The sequence below is a fragment of the Cetorhinus maximus genome, chromosome 24 (genome assembly GCF_964194155.1).
Source record: "Cetorhinus maximus chromosome 24, sCetMax3.hap1.1, whole genome shotgun sequence".
Classification (NCBI taxonomy): domain Eukaryota; kingdom Metazoa; phylum Chordata; class Chondrichthyes; order Lamniformes; family Cetorhinidae; genus Cetorhinus; species Cetorhinus maximus.
The window spans coordinates 10242842-10264317 of record NC_135902.1 but is presented as its reverse complement, the minus strand read 5'-3'; the positions used below and the strand labels follow the sequence as shown (position 1 = coordinate 10264317).

The window sequence follows — 21476 nt, the reverse complement described above, 5'->3', positions numbered from 1 at the left end:
TGGCTCATGCAGAGAAAAGCATTGACGTAGTCTTAACAGGGCAATTTTTGTAATTTTGAGAGTTCTGATCAAGGATACACACCTGAAGCAGCATAATAAAGCCCTTTGTCTTCACAGATGCTGACCAACATTTGCATTTCCCATTTTTATTTATGATTCAGACTTTGTTCATGGATTTACTCAGTTTTGACGCATGCCGACCTTTTCAAAAGCAGCAGATATGTTATGTACAAACTTGTACCTTTCGCAAAAGAACTTTGAACTATTATTTTATTTGAAACATTGCATCCTTTATTTCCCAGAAACAGCCAGCTTGATTTCACCAGTTTTCTTTCTGATGTGCAATCAAGTATTCATATTACTTGCGTTTGAAACTTCTCATGTGTGAAGCTATAGAACTAGAAATCTCAGCACTATTCTTGTTCTGACCATAATACTCCAGAAACTCTCCATTGGGTCCAACAAGATACATGATTATTGTATGGTCAACCTGAAACAAATTGACAACATAAAGGCAGTTAATTTTTTGCAACAGAATCCTTGACCATATCTCTATATTAGAACTGAAAAATACTTCAACTCAAGCAATCCTCATTTTTTTTTAAGCTAAACTGGCTTTGGATTTTGTATCTGGCCTTCATGCTCCCCTTCAAGAGTTTTAAGGAGGTTTGCTTTTTAAATATCATCAACAAAAAGGCTTTCTGATCTTGTTCATTTGCACAAAATTATGTAATTCAGTTCTAGAAGACCCAAAATATTGGTGCATTAAATGGAGCATCTGTACAGTAATTTGTTGAGGCTGGAATTGAGATGCATCGTAATAGTAATCTAAAGGGTTAAGAACAAATTAAAAGTCCCCAGGTGGTTAAATGCACTGCCTATTGTGGAACAGAACACTACAGACTACAAAGATCCAAGGCAAAACCCCCAGCTTATTGTTTAAGGCACTTGCATGAAGCTCCATCAATTGACTGAGTGCCTTCCAGATAGGATGCATATAATACACCCATTATGCATGATAATGCAACATGTTTAAAAGCAAAGGAATCCAACAGCGCCTTGAAAGTACAAGGAAACTACAAAACAATCAGCGGCGACACTTGACAACACAGGCTTTATTTTCAAAAGCGTCTCATCCTCTGGAGGAACAGCCGATGCTGAAGTTTAGTTACGGATTGGGACCAATCTGTAACTAAACACTCAATTTCTGGGATCCAGGATCATATCTGCATCCAACTAAGGAACAAAATTCTCTCTTTGCTCACTGTATGTAAGTTCTTAGTGACAATCCTAAACTAATAGGGGCAATTCAGAAAAACAAAGTAGTCTATAATTCATAACCTAAGTCAAGGTAAATAAGAAATGGATGACATGGTGCTCTTCTATTAATAGGGAAAAGTGCAATAAATATACAAATACGTTTTCCATGATCTATACTACTGTCCAGATCGCACTATATTTATTGGTTCTAAATTAGCATTGTAAAAGTTCCCCACTGCATCTATTTTAGGAGGTGTGAGAATGAAACTGCAAAGAGGTTGCCCTGTTGTATCTGCTTCACAGTATCAAGGATGCAGAGTTTGTGGGCTATCATGAGGCCTTTCTTCTTCCTGTTGTCACACTTGTTCTCTTTTAGCCAACATTCATCTGAGACGGGGAAAAAAAAAATCAAATTTGCCATCAAGTTTGAAAAAGGACAAGGGAGAAATGGTGTCCCAAGACAGAGAAACTGCTTTAAGTATCTAGCTGTTATTTTTCAATTCTGTTCACCAAAGTAATGGGGGAGAAATGTCAAAGTGGGGTACAGTTCAAAAGTGAATGTAGACCGAAATCTTTTTCAACCTCAAAACAGGATATATTTGGGAAATTGTTGAAACTGAAGGTAAATAAGACTCTTGGGCTCTGATAACTTTCATTCCAGTATTCCGAATTGACTGCAAGTTCTCTTACGGATATGTTTCAGAACTCACAGCATTCCCAAAGATTGGAAAATAAACAATGTGACTCCTATCTTCAAAAAAAAAGCAATAGGGATCAATGGGGAGGCAGTGGCGTACAGATATTGTCGCTGGACTAGAAATCTAGAGACCCAGGGTAATGCTCTGGGGACCTGGGTTCAAATCCCACCACGGTAGATGGTGGAAATTGAATTTGAATTCAATAAAAAAAACTGGAATTAGAAGTCTAATGATGACCATGAAACCGTTGTCAATTGTTGTAAAAACCCATCTGGTTCACTACCATCCTTACCTAGTCGGGCCTACGTGTGACTCCAGACCCACAGCATTGTGATTGACTCTTAAATGCCCTCTGAACAAGGGCAATTAGGGATGGGTAATAAATGCTGGCCAAATCCCATCCTGTATTAGAAAAAAAACTAGCTACTTGTAGCCTTTCTCGGAAAGACACTTTGGGGAAAATGTCTGAAAGTATTATGAGGGATCATCTTGAAAGGCATAAGATAATCTGCTAAAGGAAGGTATCATGAGTAGGAGGGAATGCTAGACTAACTTACTGGATTTCTTTGAGCAGACAACAGACCTAATAGATAAGGGAGACACCGATGTTGTGAGACAGTGGATGTTAACTACTTGGACTCCAGGAAGACATCTGACACTGTCCCACACAATAGGCTACTGCATATGGTCTAAACCCCTGGGATAAATGGGAATGGATGAAAATGGATTGATAAATGGTTAATTTGTAGACAACAGTAGCGCGTGTTCAGATATCTGGTCGGTTACCAGTGGAATGGCACAAGGTTCAGCAGTAAGGCTGCTGTTTATATCTCTTATAATGGATTGAGAGGAAATAATTGTGCCCACAGTGTTCAAATTTACAGACAACACTAAATAGGGAGCAGTGGCAAATGATGAATATCAATGTGCACCAACTTAAAAGGATCTTGACAAGCTTGATGAGTGGGTGGAGACAATTCAATATGGGAAAATGTAACATTATGAGTTTCTGGCAGAGAGAATGATAATCTGGAATATGTGCTAAATGGGATTGTATTTAAGATGTTGTAACTGGGCAGAGATCTTGGAGTTTTAATGAACAGGTCACTGAAACCATCAACACAATGTTCCCAAACTGTTTAAAAAAAGAATGCTGGAATGTTTAGCAAGAGGTATACATATGTAAATCCAGAGAAGTCATTTTAAAACTGTACTGGGCTCTGATAAGGCCACGTCAGGAGTTCTGCATGCAATTTTTTTGTCTTCCTGTTTCAAAAAGGATATTCAGTTAGTGAAGAAGTTACAGAGAAGAACACTGTTAATCCCAGAACATGATGGAATGACGTATGAGGAAAGATTCACTGCCCTGGGTCTTTTCTTTCCTGAAAAGAGAATATTCTGAAGGGGCACAACAGAAATGTTTAAAATTATTACAGGTTTGGACAAATTGGATTCAAGTTAGCTTTTCTGTGTGTAGAGCATTTAAGTGCAAGGAATCCTATTTATGAATGAAAGACAATAGGAGATGCAGGAGGAAACCCTATTTACTAAAAGGGTAGTAAGTATATGGAAAAGATTACTCACAAAGGTGCTGGAACAAGAAATCTTAATGTGTTTCAGGAAGAAACCAGACCAGTCAGTGACAACAAATGGGATTCAGGGTTAATTAGAAATACACAAAGAGGTGTGGATATGTGGACCAGATTGATGGAAGGATTCCTCCTGTCTGAAATGGTTACCATCTACAATATTTTAAAATGAAAACAATCAAACACTGTGGCATGGAAATAAATTCACTTACAATATAATCATTGTCGTCATCTTTAGGTCCTTGGCTATAATAGACTCTGTAGGCTCTTGATACGTCTTCAATTTGCTCTCGCGACCCTGTTAAGCCAATTAACTTTGGAGAAAATTCTAGGGAAAGAATCAAAGATTTCTTTGTATTGCATTGTATTTTGTACTTTCTTTTTTAAAAAAGAGACCTACGTAATAAAACAAAGGACTGCATTTGTATAGTGCCTTTCACAACCTCAGGATGTCCCAGAGTAAATTGTAGTAAGAGCTGTAAAAATAACACATGCCAAATGAAAGATCGAGTGGCTGAAGCCTTGGGCACTAGACCCAAACAGGCAATGAAGACTTTAATGCTACAATGCTGATTAAGTACTTAATCTAATGCCATCTCCCTTTCTCATGGAGCAGAAATTTTACCTCGGTGGGCGGGCGCGCGCCCAACCCGCTCGAGCGTAAAATGACGCACGTTGACATCGGGTGAGCATCCCGACGTCAATGTGCAGTCGCGCGATATTTCAGTTGGCAGGCGCGTGGGACAATTGGCAGCGCACGCCGACAATTAAAAGGCCTATTAAGGCCATTAAAAAGATAATTAACCTAAATTTTTTGCTGCCCTTCGAACCTTACGGTTGGCGGGCAGGCGAAAAGGCTAAGTGGCCTCTGCATTTACCCGTCAATGAGATTTCCAACGTCAAGGGCAGAATTTTTCCCCGTCCGGGGGGGGGGGGCGGGGATGTTCAGGATTGGGCGCATGCAGGCACGCCTCCGATTGGCACCCCTGATTGGGGCCACGCCACCATTTTACATGGAAGGGCCAATTAAGGCCTGCCCAGCTATACGCTCCCTGTGCAGATGGGGGGGAATTCCCTAAGCACGAAAGAGCGCACATCTCCCCGAGGCTAAGTGCTGCCTCAGGGAGATCGGCGCCAAATTTAAAAATGTTAAATATAGAAAAATAAATTTCCCTGACATGTCCCCTCATGTGACACTGTCACATGAGTTGGGACATGTCCATCACTTTTAATTAAACTTTTATTAAACTTTTAAAAACCTACATGGAACCTCACCTCTCCCGTGGATGAGGTTTCGTGCTTTTTCTGAAGCCCGTCAGGGCTCCTGGCCTGCCCGCCAACCTTAAGGTTGGACGGGCAGGTCCTTTAACGAGTTCAATTACTTTTTAAATGGCCTCAATTAGCCGTTGACAGTTCAGCGGGCGCACAGCTGATTCGGCTGCGCCCCCGCCGACCTGAAAATTGAAATGATACAGGGTGACATCGGGAGTTCCGCTCGACATCATTCCGTCATTTTACGCGTCGGCGAGCGGGCCCCGCCCCCACTTGCCGACTTCAATATCCTGCTCCAAATAAAAGTAAAATAAAACTTTTAAAATTTCATTTGTAACATGTCCCTACTCATGTGACAGAGTCACATGAGGGGACATGTTTTATTAAATTTTTTAAATCTTTATTTGCAATTTTTAAAACTCTTCATCTCCCTGAGGCAGCTCTGTGCCTCCAGGAGGTTTTCAAGCGCTCACTCACGCCCATATGGGAAGTTTCCCGTTCATCCTCCTCCCCCCGCTCGCACAGGCAGTGCTGAGCACTGCCAGGCACAATTCACACCGGGCAGGCCTTAATTGGCCTGCAAGCGTGAAATCGCAGTCTGGCCCCGATCGCGGGCAGTGGTCGGCTTCCCAACCGCTCCTGCCAAACCCGCCCGACAAGGGCAAAATTCTGCTCATGGATGCAACAGCAGGCCTCCAGAAAGCATTTTTCAAAGACATTAATTAGATGAAAAGAAAAAAGAAAATGCAAATTTTTCAAATCATGAAGCAACAGCAGAAAATGGTACAGGTACACAGACCAAGCTGCCTCTGCAAAGAGTAAGGATTAAACCAGAAACATTAACTTTCTTTCTACTTGTAGATGCTAACTGATCTGCTACGTAACTGCAGAATTTTCTATTTCTTCAAAAGATTAGCCAACCTACCTTGGACGTATCTTGCCATGGCCGCAACATTATCTCGGTCTGGATCTATTGTGATCAAAAGTGGTGTCAGGTTTGGCAAAGAGGGGACTTTGTCTGTAACAGGAAAGTATAAGAGAGATGTAAGGTCACTCCAAACAAAATAGAGAGATCTAGTCATTGCACAACATTGTGTATTTCACATGTGTGACTGCACTAGACAAGTTACAATGGCTCTCTACAGTCCCTCTACACGTGTGCAGAATTAAATAATTAAACATCCCCTAGGCCAGCTCCTATACTCAAAACATCTTTATGCAAAAATATAGATCCCGTTCCAATTAAATCTATCTTGTATAATGATAGAAGATTAGATGATATCAGGGCTTCCCAAAATGTGGGTCGCAACCTCCCGTGGGGTCACATGATGAGATTTTGGGGCCGTGAGTTCTGTGGCAGCAATGGCTGTTGTGGAGCTCGGACTGAATGCTAACAGCTGTGAGGCCCCTTTAAATCCTTGCGATTTATTTCTATTGCTGGGCGTGGCCTAAAGGACAGGTTTTTGAGGCCTGATTGCTGCTGCGCAAGAAGTGAAAAGTTGGGTGTTTGTTTTAAAACCCTGCAGTTTATACAATTCCCACCATGCTGAACTTCCTCCCCCTGCTCAGGAACTCACCCCCCACACCCCACTCAGGAGCTAAAATAGCCAAAGGGAATGGTGAAGGGGCAAGAAAAGAAGCAAAAAATGTGCTTTGAGCAGCTGTGCCACTGACAAAGTGGGGCAGAGATCGTGGTCTGAAATTTGATGAACTCAATGTTGAATCACCCCCAACACCCTGTCCCCTTCCCATGGCACCTTTCCATGCAAACACAGGAGCTGTAACATCTCTTTTAAACGCCCCCCCCCACCCCGTCCTAGGCTCCAAATACTCCTTTCAGGTGAAGCAGCAATTTACGTATACTACTTTCAATCTAGCCTACTGTATTCGCTGCTCACAATGTGGTCTGCTCTACATTGAGGAAGATCAAACATAGGCTGATTGACCACTTTGCGGAACACCTCCGTTCAGTCCATAAACATGACCTTGGGCTTCCAGTAGCCTGTCATTCTAATTCTCCACCCTGCTCGCTCGCTGACATCTCTGTCCTTGCCCTGCTGCACTGTTCCAGTGAGGCTAATGTAAACTCAAGGAACAGCGCCTCATCATTTGATTAGGCACTTTACGGTCTTCCGGATTCAACATCGAGTTCAACAACTTCAGATCATAATCTCTGCCCCATTTTGTTTCCTTTTCTTGGCATGTTTCACTTTTTGTCTTTTTTTTTCCTTTCTGTTCTAGGTACATTTTTTGTTTCTTTGTTTCTTTTCTTGCCTCATCACCATTCCCTTTGGCCATGGAAGACTAACTCTTCTGTCAGTCAATCTCTTCCATCTTCCACCCTATCACAGACCTTCCTTTGTCCCACCCACCCCATGCTCAAAATCGATTACATCTCTAACTTTTCCCAGTTCTGATGAATGGTCACAGACCTGAAACATTATCTCTGTTTCTTTCTCCACAGATGCGGCCTAGCACTTGGGAGAAAGGAAATGTGGTTCTGGACATCCACTGTGGTGCTCATTGGTCACGAGAGACAAGTAAATGGCAGTGAAATTGATCTCCCAATCAAGGAGTCCTGCTGCTCAATGTTGCCCTATCCCTCAGTTCATATCTCCCCAACAGAGACAGACAGAGGGAGTGACAAAATGTGGCCTTCAAGAAAAAATTATGAAGATTCCTGCACTTCAAGACAGAGGGAAACGCACTAGGACATCACTCTGTATAAATTCCTGGGAACTACACTATCTATGGACCTACACTATGGCTATATTAGCCTTAAGTGACACTTCAATGTTAGTTCACACATGAAAGACGTTTTAAATATATCTCATTGTTACATTACAAATCAGTTATATTTAAAACGATAGCAGTTTGAACAACAAAATCTTTCGTTTGCTCTCTGGTATATATTTTAATCGCCATACGCTGCAATCTTTACTAAAATTTTTACCTATTTCATCCACAACGGCAATCATTTTCTCCAGTTCTTCAGGACAGATGTCCGGACAGTGTGTGAATCCAAAGTAAATCAAGACCCACTGGCCAAGATAGTCTTTGTCCGTCTTGGGCTGCCCTGTATGATTGATGAGTGCAAACGGTCCTCCGAGTGCTGCCTTTCCAATACTTCGGGTTCTCTCCTTCTCAAGCTCTAAACAAAGACAACTTTAATAAAAAGGTTGACACCATTTCAGGTAAGCACACCATTTGCATATACTACAGCTTTATATGAAAATCAGGAGCAGTTTTCTATGCTGTTATATCTTCATTATAGATCTCAAAACAGTATCCCTCAGGGTATGTTGGGTGCAAATGCACGTATTAGAAAATAAAACACTGACATTGTACATGATCTTCAGTCCACAGATACAGAGATAGTGGCGTAGCGGTAATGTCACTGGATTAGTAATCCCAAGGCCCTAGGGACATGGGTTCAAATCTCACCATGGTGCAATTTAAATTCAATTAACAAATCTGGAATTGAAAGCTAGTCTCAGTAATGGTGACTATGTCAAGTGTCATTGATTGTTGCGAAAACCAACATGGTTCAATCATGCCTTTTAGGGAGGGAAATCTGCCATCCTTATCTGATCTGGCCTACATGTCCAGGCCCACGGCAATGTGGTGGACTCTTAACTGCCTTCTGAAATGGTTTAGCAAGCCAGTCAGTTCAAGAGCAATTAGGGATGAGCAATAAATACTGACCTTACCAGTGATGCCCACATCCCATGAAAGAATAAATTTAAAATAATTAACTATCTTTTGACAAATGTGCATAACACAAAACTTAGAAAATGACTGCGATTTAAAAGCAATGCCAATAAAAACATTAGCAAGAGCACTCACACAGGCAATGTGATACTCTTAAACTTGTAGAAAACAAAATGATGCTTTAAAACTTGTGTGTGCTTAGGATCCCACATTGCCACAGACAGGGTTTCTGTAGACCAGAAGGCATTTCCCTGCAAGGACAAAGGAGGCCCCATCCCAATATCACCCTCCTCTTAGCATTCAATTAGGAATGGTTTCGGTGCAGACTTGAGATCAGATGGCTTCCCACGATCTCAGTCCCAGAGGTATGGTGTAGAGAAACCACAAGGCGGTGCTGCCCCTCGACGATACTTTCTGTAAATGCCAGGTTCGAAATGCACCCTGAAGATAACCAGCTCTGCTTGATCAGAACCTCTCTCAACCCATTCACTGTTGCTGAATTATGCTCGTCTGACAATCCTGTACTCGATGAGCAGAACTTTCCTCCAGCTAAACTTGGGAAGTCCAAAGCCGTTGTCTTCCATACCCACCACAAACTCCGTTCCCTAGCCACCGACTCTATCCCTCTCCCTGGCAACTGTCTGAGGCAGGACCTGACTGTTGGCAACCTTAGTGTCATATTTGAAATCAGGATCAGCAAGCAACCACATTTCTGCAACATCACTAAGACTGCCTATTTTCACCTCCCTAACATTGTCCAACTCTGTTCCTGCTTCAGCTCATCTACTACTGAAGCCCTCATTCATGCCTTTGTTACATCTGGACTTGACTGTTTCAACACAGTCCACATCAGCCTCACATCTTCCACCCTCTATAAACCCAAACTCAGCCAAACTCTGCTGCCCATGGCCTAACTCGCACCAGGTCCCATTCCCCAATCAGCCCCTGCTCCCTGGCCTACACTGCTTCCTGGTTAAGCAAAGCCTTGATTTTAAAGTTTTCATCCTTATTTTCAAATCACTCCAACTTGACTCTCCCTATCTCTGTAATCATGACTAGTGCTACAACACACTAAGACATCAGTACATCTGTAATTCTGGTCTCTTGTGCACTCCCAATTTTAATTGCTCCAACATTGGCAGTGTGTCTTCAGTTGCTGAGGCCCCTAAGCTCTGGAATTCCCTCCATAAAGCTTGCTGCCTCTCTACCTCTCATCTTTAAGAGGCTCCTTAAAACCTACCTCTTTGACCAAGCTTTTGGTCATTTGAACTAATAGCTCCAATGGCCTGGTGTCAAGTATTGCTTGATAATGCTCCTTAGGGATCAATGTTCCCTAGCCGCAGTAGCTTGAAAGGTAGCTTGCAGACCTTGTTCCATGAGAAATAACGGGCTGGATTTTCCCCCAAAACCCCCTGACTAAAATGTTGGGGGGCAGCCCGCTGAACCTTGGTGCACTGCCCCACATCAACTAAACCGCCAGTTGGCCATTAAGTGAATTGAGGCGGGATTTCCGCCCCTCAGGAGCAGGAGGTCCCATCTTAGAGAGCTGCCGGCCAATCAGAGGCCAGCTGCTCTCCTGTACTTACAGCGCTACCGGGAGGGGTGGGCACTGTCGGTATTGCACTCGGTGCTTGAGGAGGTATTCAGCAACGGATCGGTACTTTGGTAAGTGTTTTGGGGGTGCACTGTGAAGTGGGTGGAGTGGCTTGGGTTTGAGAGGCTGGTGGCTGGGTGAAGTGGGGTGGGTGGGGGTTGGAAGCTGGGGGTGTAACATCTTTCCGGGAGGCCCTCCATTGGGTCCAGGGGCCCTGTTAAGTAGGGGTCCACAACCCTGCCCGCCACCAGCCCATGCAGGGAAAACGGCTGGGCACATGGCATAGGCCTTCCTCTCTGCCAGTTGAATGCTGGCAGTGACGAGAGCGGGCATTAATTTCCCAGTTAAGTGCCTCAATTGGCCAACTGGCAGGCAGCCATCTGACACTACCCCTACCGCAGGTAAAATTGTGGTGGGCAGGCAACGGGCAGGGCCCCCAGTGGACTTACCGTGCCCCCGCCTTCAAACTCATAGGCAGGGGAGCGTAAAATCAAGCCCAACCTGTAGGAACAGCTGTGCAAATAAATTTAAAGGGACTGCACACTGAAAAAAACAGGCCGCAGACAACAACTAAATTTTAAAGGGAACATTGCTTGGGACTACTATGTTGAAGGGACTATATAAATGCTTGTTGTTGTTGTTGTTGATAATAATCAGAGGTAATTTTAAAGTTGTATATTAACATGTAAATACAATATCCATTCCTTTATCTCACTGGGATGCATATTGACTCAATCAAAATTGAATGCTTCATCCAAGCAGATAGGGCTCCATTAATCCTCCAGCTCAAACAATGGTAAGTCTTTACAACAACCTGAAGATTAATGCAAAAGATAAATACTGTGGATAGTAGAAATCTGAAATAAAAAAGAGAAAGTGGTGGAAATGCTCAGCATGCCTGGCAGCATCTGTGGATAGAGAAACAGGCTAAACGTTTCAATCCCTTGAGCTTTTATCAGAACAGATGAAAGACCATCAACTTGAAAGGTTAACTCTCTTTCTCTCTCCGCAGATGTTGCCAGACCTGTTGAGCATTTACAGCGTTTTATGTTTTTGTTAAAGAGACGATGTTTCTCTTCAAAGAAAGACTTGCATTTACACAGCGACTTTTACAACGACAGGACATCGCAAAGCAGCCAATTAAATGCTTTTGAAGCGTAGTCATTACAGTAATTTAGACTTGTGCTCCATGCTATTCTAGTCCTTCAGGTATAACATTTTGTGTTCCATTAGCAATTTTGATTAATTTCTGTGCCAGCCTTTGACAATTAAATGGTGAATTCACATGGACCCCAATCTCTCTGGACTTCCACTGTTTCTAGATTTTCACCATTTTGATCTTTCCTTTGTAGGTCCAAAGTGATAAAAGTATGCTGTAACCAAGACTTACTTTCTTCTTTTTCTTTCTTAAAGTACTTCATGACAACCAACAGTGTTCCTCCTACAGCAAAAGTGATTGCTAAAGATTTCCACGTTACAGGCTACTAAGAAAGAGAAAACATGTCTCAGATAAAAAACAGTATAAACCAAACAGTAAACAGATTGCCAGCTTTAAAATAATTTCAGTGACTTTGAACACCGGGGACCTTAGTGTTAATAGGATCCAATCCAGCTGAAAACAAGACACAGAACTTTTCTTTATCAAGGGAGTTTATTGACTTATTCAGTCTCACAGCTCTCCTCCCACACAACCCAGTGTCCCAGCTATCCCCTATTTTTATTTCTTCTTCTGTTCCCTGCCTGGAAGCAGGTCCTTGGCAATTATTTACTGAACCACAGCTAAGTGCTGTGATTTTTTTTCTATGGGTACAGAGAGCAGGCAGGCCCTGAGTATACCTCAGCTGAATTGTAGACCGAACGTTGTGCTGTTGACATTAACCTAATCCATACACTAGCTGTCTAGCCAACTGAGCTAACCTGCTGCCTAAGTTCCCCAGTTGCTACCATGGGATTTGAATTTACATCTGTGGATCATTAGTTCCCTATTATATGCTCCTTAAAAATAAAACAAATAATCAATAAAATAAACTAATGATCAGGGATAGCCCCTGGTCGGACACTGTAACACAAATCAAACTTTACAAGGAAACTTAACTAATCAAATTAAAATGGTGTTACCGGGGCTGATGATGAACTCCAGCCCCTGCGGCACCCACCGGTCGCGGAAGGCCCCTATTTATATTGAAAGCACAATACTACAGATGCTGGAAATCTTAAATAAAAACAAAAGTGCTGGAAAACTCAGCAGGTCAGGCAGCATCCGTGGAGAGAGAAACAGAGTTAACGTTTCGAGTCCATATGACTCTTCTTCAGAGCTAAAGAGAAGTAGAAATGTGATGGATTTCATAACGTTTAAGAGGGGATGGAGCAGGTGGAGCAAGATAGAAGGTCAGGGATAGGTGGGAGCCAAGGAGAGATTGACAAAGATGTCATGGACAGAAGACAACGGGAGTGTTAATGGTAGTGGTAAAGACTAAAGAAAGTGCTGATAGTGGCATAAAAGTAAGAGCACCGGTCACGCAAGGCCCCTACTTATATGTGCTCAAAGACAATTAATACCCATCACCTGTTTCTCTTAACATTAACAATGTAATTGACAAACCTTAACAATGTAATTTACAAAACATTAATACTGAGCATAGTTTAGAAAGTAAAATATATTTAGTAATGTATTACTCAGACCATCTGCATGTACAATGTTTTAATCTATTACTATTCAACCGTAGTGTGTAACATTGTGAAACAAAACAATGTTAATGCAATAATGCTGCGCCTTCACAGTAACACTTGCTCAATAAATTCTATGCAATTGGTAGAGGAAAACTGGTCCTCCCAATTAGCCAACTATATTTATTTTTTTTTAAATTGCCCTAAAAAAGGTTTGCATTTATATAACATTTTTCACAACCTCTGGGTGTCTCAAAGTGTTTTACAGCCAATTAAGTACTTTTGAAGTACAGTCACTGTCATAACATAGGAAATGCAGGAGCCAATTTGCATACATCAAGCTCCCACAAACAGCAAAGTGATAACGACCAGAAAATCTGTTTTAATTATGATGATTGACAGATATATATTGGCCAGGACATGAGGATAACTTCGCTGCTCATCTTGAAGGAATGCCATAGGATCTTTTATGGCCATCTTGGAGAGCAGTTTGGGCCTCATTTTAACACCCCATCTCCCAAGGTGCTCCCATTGGAGCGTCAGATTTTGTGCTCAAGTTTCCAGAATAAGACTTGATTAATTCAAATGTTTGCCATAGTTATACTCAATCCTTACAAAAAAATGTTGGGGTATTTACCCTTTTTGGACCTGGACATATTGGATTGCCTGGTGGCATATAATGGAAAGCCAGGCAGGGAGGGTAAAATGCCTGCAAAGGAGTCCAACTGTGCAGGAACAGAAAAATCTGCCCCATGGTCTATACAACTATTTAACAATGAAGGCTCAATCGACATTCCTATTTTATTCATCAAAATTAGCCACAGCCTCACTTACCCCACCCTTTTTAGTGCCACCGTCTGGTTTCTTTCGAGGTGGTGATGGAGGCATTGTACTGAAGGAGTGGAGATTGTGTGTGGAGTATCTGGTAGACTTCCATATTGGACAAAGATCTTTACTGAACTGTAGAAACATGAAAAAAACCTTGCAATTAATAAGCACCTTTCACATACTCAGCACATTGTAAAGCACAATGAATTATTTTTAATGTGGAGTGATTGATGTTTTGTATGCAAACACACAGAAGGTTAGCATGCAGATACAGCAAGCAATTAGCAAAGCAAATGGTACCCTGGTCATTATTGCAATGGGATTGGAGTACGAGAATAAGGAAGTCTTGCTACAATTGTAGAAGGCTTTGGTGATGCCACGCCTGGAGTACTTTTGAGCAGTTTTGGTCTCCATATTTAAGGAAGGATGTACTTGCATTGGAGGTGGTACAGCGAAGGCTCACTGTATCTGCTCCTAGGGTAATAGGGTTGTCCTATGATGGGAGGCTGAGTAAAGGTGATCTCATTGAAATATACAAGATTCTGAAGGGGCTTGACAGGGCCGACACTGAGGAGTTGTTTCCCCTGACTGGCGTATCTAGAACACGGGGACACAGTCGCAGGATAAGGGACCGATCATTTAGAACTGAGGTGACCTGAAAGTCCTTCACCCAAAGGGTTGTGAATCTTTGGAATTCTCTACCACAGAGGTTGTTGTTGCTCCATCGTTAAGCATATTTATGGCTGAGATAGACAGATTTCTGGTCTTTCAGGCAATCTTGGCACATGGGGAGTGGAGTTGAGGCAGAAGATCAACCATACTGAATGGCAGAACAGGCTTGAAGGACCTGTCTGGTCTACTCCTGCTCCTATTTCTTACATTATGTTCTTTAACACAGTTAACCAATTTGCACTCAACAAAATCGCACAAATAGTTATGAGATAATAGCTAAATATTCTGCTATGCTTAAAATGATATTCATAGAGGGATAAATATTGGCCAAGACACTAGGAGTGTCTTCTTCTCCGAATAGGCCACAGGATCTCAAACATCCCCCCGAGCAGGCAGACTGGGCTTCAGTCTATTGCCTCATCCAAAAGATGGCCTTTCTGACAACGCAGCACTCTCTCAGCAGAGCACTGGAGTCTCAGCCTATATTTTGTGATCAAGTCCTGGAGCAGTGCTTGAACCCACAACCTCCGAGTGAGAGGTGAGGGTGCTGCCAGTGAGCCAAGGCTGACTAGGAAAACAAAACACATTGTAGGCCAACGCCCTGACCAGGAATTCTAACATCTTCGAGATACTGTAGCTTGACCAGTCATGTGAACTTTTGGCTCCAAAATCATTGCAAAGCCATTGTAAACAAAGCTGTACACCCACCATGATATAGATATCCAGTTCTTGGATAAACCGAATAGCTCATTTAACAATACTATTTGAAAGGAAGTTTATTTCATTGAAACTAAGTTGACAAAATCTAACACTTATACTATCTATACAAGATATCTTCAAAATGATCCAATGAATATTTAGTCCTAATATCTCTGGCATTCAGTAAAATAGCCCTTCTTACTAAAGATTTAATACAAACTGCAATGTTTATTTTAAATGCAAAGTTACAAAATAAAGATTTTACTTCTTGTAGCCGTATACTCTACCTGTAAGCAGCCGGAGGCCTATAGTGCAGTCATGAATCACTCATATTACTTGTGGCATTAAAATTTGCACCAATTAAGGTACAAGAGGATAAATTAGAAACTACAGAAGCTTCAGGTAAATTCTCTACTCCCGGAACAGTTGTCATTGCATTACTGTTGTCTCAATTTTCTATTCAATAACATCTTTGCATCATTTTGCCAGTTTGTAATAATATTACCCCACTTGTCGAAGAGTAGTGCCCAAAGAGCTCAGTTGGCACCTCTTATGTTGTTTTGGGGCTGCTAATCATACTCTTGCCAGGCAAGGGGCAATTTTGTAAACATATGCCTACAGAAAGAGCTCCAATTTCTGACCAATACTGAAGAATATTATTGCGCCCAGCGTGGGACTCGAACTCACGACCCTGAAATTAAGTGTCTCATGCTCTACCGACTGAGCTAGCCGGTTCAAGAACCATCTTGTTGCTTGCAACTCTTTGAGCACAATCACAGTTCTTGGTTTTCCGGGAGTGGGACATGAACCCACAACCCTCTGATTCAAAGGCGAGGGTGCTATGAACTGAGCCACAGCTGACACCTCCCGTATTTTTAAACAAACACTGCAGTAAGTGCTTGGGTTGCTTAAGTGGATGAAGAAACCGCCCTTTAAATATCACTCCACACCACAATGGTGCTCTAATTTACATTTTACCAAGGCCAAACACTGACACTGCCAACTCCAATTATGCTGCCCCTCGTCACACTTTGTATCCTCATTGATAATTGGTGAATTCTCACAGGGAGCAACAGGCACCGCCCACACCCTCGCCCACACCCTCACCCTGAGCGTATTTAGCAATGACAAAACTTTGAATTTGTGATTGTTAATCCTCCAGCCTCTGGGTGACCTGCAAATTGACACAAGCCAGACATGAAACAGACTGAACTCCAGATATTCAGCCCTTTCCCCATGCCTGACTGGAAACTCACAAATCAAACATTAGTTTCCAGAGATCAGCCCTTTCCTTATTCATGTGCCTTGCGTTGTGGACGTATTAGCTACACATGGGCTCAAACAATGCTGCTCAGTACAACTCAGGTCATTTTTGTTTCTCTGAAACCTTTATTCATTGGCAATGCATCTGCTGAGTGTTTAGCATTTCCTGGGTCTGAAACTCACCGGTCTCGTTGGGCACAGCGGGTTCGCTGCCAGTAAATTCGGGCGGCAGCATTGCCTGGCGCTGACCCTGCAGTAAAAAGAGGTTACGCAGGAAACTTTCCGATTAAACGCTCTGGACACGGCGCTCGTCCGTTTGCACAGCAGCTGCACCATCAGCGCCATGGTGCACACTGTATAACCTTCGTGCAGCAGATCCGGAAACAGACTGGGAGCCTCCTCCCACCAGCAACACCGCCAGGCTCCCTTACATCATTAAAACCATCAGTGAACAGCAGAGACCACATACTGCAACAATGTTCAAACTTCAAAGTGCAACTTAAGGAGAAAAGTCGTATCCCATTACACTCTCTGTCATGTCCAATTTGAAATGTTTTGGAATACACTTTCACAAATTTTATAAATAAAGTATATTTGGGGGGAAAATCTGTTCTTATCAGTCGAATTTGAAATGTTTTAGCATATAATTTTACAAACTTTTATAAATGAAGTATTATTGGGGGAAAAATCTGTTCTTATCAATTCAATTTGAAATGTTTGGGCATATAATTTTACAAACTTTTATAAATAAAGTATTATTGGGGGAAATCTGTTCTTATCAATTCAATTTGAAATGTTTGGGCATATAATTTTACAAACTTTTATAAAGTATATTTTGGAGAAAAAATCTGTTCTTATCAGTCTAATTTGATATGTTTTGGAATGTACTTCTACAAATTTCATGAATAAGGTATATTTTTGGAAAAACCTATTCAAACATTAATATTTGCTAGCTGGGTTATTTTACTTAATTGTCCACATTGCAGCTTTAGTCATCACCCGTAGTTGAAGTTAAGCACAAACACCCCAAAGTAAAGCTGCATTTTGATAGAGGTGTTCAAAAGCATGAGGGGTCTGGACAGAGTAGACAGGAAGACGCTGTTTGTTCACACTGGTGGAAGGATCAGGCACCCAGAGCACAGAGATTTAAAGTGACTTGCAAAAGAATTCAAAGGTGATCAGAGGAAAAAATTTTCTTATGCAGCAAGTGTTCAGGTTCTGGAATGAACTGCCTGAGAGTGTGGTCGAGCCAGATTCAATCGTGGCTTTCAGAGGAGAATTGGATAGTGAACTGAAGAGGAAAAAAATTGGAGGGCAATGGGGAAAAAGGAAGACCAGTTGCATTCGGTGAATTGTTCTTGCAGAGAGCCAGTACAGGCACAATGGGCTGAATGTCCTCCTGTGCTGTAACCATTCCGTGATCCCTTAAAACATGTATCTGTGACAACATTGCTACAATGGCTAAATGGGATCCCCAAATATATATACTCATTTTGCTACTGAATAAACTAATCAATGTATGTGCCACTATATATGCTCAAATTACAAAAATCAAGCCCTATTGCAAAAGATATATTTATTATAATTAATGTTTTTCCCCCATTTCTCAGTTAGGAGACCAGACAAACTGCATACCCATGTGCCTAAACATTTTCTAAATCTCTTTTTTCCCCCAAAAGTAATGCAACTATAAGGTTAAATTATCATTTATTTTTAATGAATCAGTTTTTTTTTTAAGATTTTGCCACAAACCACAATAAGGAATATTCAACAGTATGAGCATTGGCTGATATCCAATCCAAATGCAGAAAATGTTCACAAAACTGCTGCAGCTATTCCAATGATTTTAAATTATACCTATTTTTTACCTAAGTGAGGAGGGATGCCTTTGGACTGTATGGCTAAGATTTGGGGATCTACACAGCAGAAGTCTTTACCAACTGGGACATCAGGGAAAATTCCAAAGTGATTTTAAAAGTCAAAATTCATAATTTTCTTAGTTTATTTTTACTATTCTGATCATACAGGAGAATAAAGAGATACAGGAAAAACGTGTAGCCTTGTTCTGGATAAGCAGAAATTTCCTTCAATTAAGTATTGGGAAGACTGAAATCATTGTTTTCGGTCCCCATTTCCAAGCACCATTCCTTAACTACCGGCTCTATCCATCTCACTAGCAACAATCTGAGATTAAGCCAGCTTGTTTGCAACCTCACTATTCCATTCGTATCCAAAGATGAGCTTCCAGCTTCATATTCAAATTATTGCTAAGGCCACCTATTTCCACCTCTGCAACATAACCTGAGACAGGGGCAAAGTCAGGCAATCTGTTGCTGAAACCCTCACCCATGTCTTTGTTACCTCTAGGCTTAACTATTCCAATGCAATCCTGGCTGGTCTCCCACACTCTACTCTCTCTGTAGGCCTTCCAATGTCTTAACTCGCACCAAGTCCTGTTTCCCCACCATTCCTGTCCGCTCACCTTCATTGGCTTCCAGTCAAGCAACATCTTGATTTTAAAATTCTCATCCTTGTTTTCAAATCCCTTCATTCCCTCCCTATTTCAGTAATCTCCTTCCTCAGAGATTTCTGTGCTCCTCTAATTCTGGCTTCTTGTGCATCCCCGATTTGAATCAGTCCACCATTGGTCGCTGTGCTTTCAGCTGCCTAGGCCCTAAGCTCTGGAATACCTTCCCTACACACCTCTGCCTCTCTATCTTGGTTTCCTCCTTTAAGGCATTACTTAAAACTTACCTCTTTGCCCAAGTTTTTGGTCATCTGACCTAACATCTCCTTGTGTGATTCAATGTCATATATTATTTTATAATGCCCCTGTGAAACGCCTTGGGATGTTCTATTATGTTAAAGGCACTATATAAATATGTTGTTGCTGCTGTTGTTGCAGAACAGGGCTGATTATGATCATCAGAATGTTAGGAGCATGTCACATCTTTCCACAAGAAGTGAGATAACCATGTAGATTTTAAAAAGGTCACACAACCAAAAGGGCAAGTTAAACAATAGTAAATTTATTTAATTTCATTCACAAAATATGTAAATTTCCTTCCTCCCTATCCTAAAGGAACTGACATTTTCCTCGGCTACATTATTCAGGCACTGGCAAGCTTCTAGTATTTCAACTACAGAGCAATTCTTCTGATGAATCCAGAGTATAGGGGAACCACAGCCCAACATAACACTGTCCTCAATAACATGCACTGCCTTTTTTTAAATAACGGGAGTCACTGCATAACAATTAAATGTCAGCTTATTTTTTACAAGTTCCCCTCAAGCCCAGATGACATTGAGGTCAATTGTAACAACTGCCTGGGTTGAGATCAGGAATGTGTGTTTTTGTAAAACTTATTTCAAAATTGGAAAGAGAGAAATCAAAAATACTGAGAAGCATATAATAATACTTATAAAAAGATTCAAAAATTCTAATTAAGCACATAATGACCTAACGAACAGCAAAGAATACAGGTAGAAAAGGTCCTGGCTTGACGACCTTTATGTAAAACTATAGTAAAAAACAAAATACTGCGGATGCTGGAAATCTGAAACAAAAACAGAAAATGATGGAAAAACTCAGCAGGTCTGACAGCATCTGTGGAGAGAGAAACAGAGTTAATGTTTCGAGTCCGTATGACCCTTGGGTTTTTCCAGCGTTTTCTGTCTTTGTTGTAAAATTATTGTTATTTCTCTATCCCCAGCCATACAAAAGGAGAAAATCAGCAAAAAGCAAGCTAGAAAGACTGGACAGTCCCAACAACAAAAAATAAAATCAGACAGTTCATCCTTTTGTGCACTGTGAAAAGTCATTGAGGTCTGTACTCGGGCTCTACAGCCTCCTTAGAACATACAACAGATGGATACACAGGCAAGACATGGCCCCCTTTGATAACAAAGGGAAACTGATGGCCACCATGACACCCTAATGCTGCAGTGGCAAAATGGCTTTCTGTCTTTGTGAAATCTCTGATGTTTCTGATTTTTAGTGTGATATTTCATCATTATCACACCCAGCTGCTTAGAGAGATAGCCAGATGGCCAATGGTAACAGATACACAGAGAAACAGCCCATATAATCCTAATCCAACTAACCCCAGAGATAACCATCAACCAGTTATTCTCAGAGATAACTATTAATCAGTTATTCTCAGAGATAACCATTAACCAATTATTCTCAGAGATAACCATGAACCAATTATTCTCAGAAATAACTATTAACCAGTTATTCTCAAAGATAACCATTAACCAATTATTCTCAGAAATAACCATTAACCAGTTATTCTCAGAGATAACCATTAACCAGTTATTCAGAGATAACCATCAACCAATTATTTTCAGAAATAACCATTAACCAGTTATTCAGAGATAACCATCAACCAATTATTCTCAGAAATAACTATTAACCAGTTATTCTCAGAAATAACCATCAACCAATTATTCTCAGAAATAACCATTAACCAGTTATTCAGAGATAACCATCAACCAATTATTCTCAGAAATAACCATTAACCAGTTATTCTCAGAAATAACTATTAACCAGTTATTCTCAGAAATAACCATGAACCAGTTATTCTCAGAAATAACCATTAACCAATTATTCTCAGAAATAACCATGAACCAGTTATTCTCAGAAATAACCATGAACCAATTATTCTCAGAAATAACCATGAACCAGTTATTCTCAGAAATAACCATTAACCAGTTATTCTCAGAAATAACCATCAACCAGTTATTCTCAGAAATAACCATTAACCAGTTATTCAGAGATAACCATCAACCAATTATTCTCAGAAATAACCATTAACCAGTTATTCTCAGAAATAACTATTAACCAGTTATTCTCAGAAATAACCACCAACCAGTTATTCTCAGAAATAACCATTAACCAGTTATTCAGAGATAACCATCAACCAATTATTCTCAGAAATAACCATTAACCAGTTATTCTCAGAAATAACCATTAACCAGTTATTCTCAGAAATAACCATCAACCAGTTATACCCCAGGAACAGTCACCAGGTGTTGAACTAACCCGGAAGCAGTTATTTCCCCTCGCAGCAGTTTGACAGGATGGGAAATAACAACGTCACTGACGGATTTCTCCAATCACCAGCTGCCGGAAATGACGAGCAGGTGGTGCTGACGCGTTAGGCTGGAGGCGGGGAGGGGGACGAGTTCTGTTGAAGGGTCATGAGGACTCGAAACGTCAAC

The 21476-nt window shown here is 41.3% G+C and overlaps 1 protein-coding gene across 1 annotated transcript; it reads right to left on the bottom strand.

Annotated features, from left to right (window-relative positions):
* Positions 1 to 253: 253 nt before the first annotated feature.
* Positions 254 to 16645, bottom strand: LOC144699637 (protein SCO1 homolog, mitochondrial-like). Its single transcript, XM_078570727.1, has 7 exons — positions 16437 to 16645; positions 13626 to 13751; positions 11515 to 11605; positions 7773 to 7970; positions 5745 to 5837; positions 3760 to 3875; positions 254 to 490 (listed from the first exon to the last, which is right to left on the bottom strand). Exons 1-7 carry the CDS (start codon positions 16596 to 16598, stop codon positions 359 to 361), a joined length of 918 nt encoding a protein of 305 aa, XP_078426853.1. The 5' UTR covers positions 16599 to 16645; the 3' UTR covers positions 254 to 358.
* Between the last annotated feature and the right edge of the window lie 4831 nt (positions 16646 to 21476).

Excerpts from the sequence above, each read along its gene's own strand:
- LOC144699637 (XM_078570727.1), bottom strand. The coding sequence starts at position 16,598 with ATGGCGCTGATGGTGCAGCTGCTGTGCAAACGGACGAGCGCCGTGTCC. Across the intron at positions 13,752-16,436 it reads CGCTGTGCCCAACGAGACCG|TTCAGTAAAGATCTTTGTCC; the intron begins GTGAGTTTCAGA and ends ATGTTTCTACAG. Across the intron at positions 3,876-5,744 it reads CATGGCAAGATACGTCCAAG|AATTTTCTCCAAAGTTAATT; the intron begins GTAGGTTGGCTA and ends TTCTTTCCCTAG.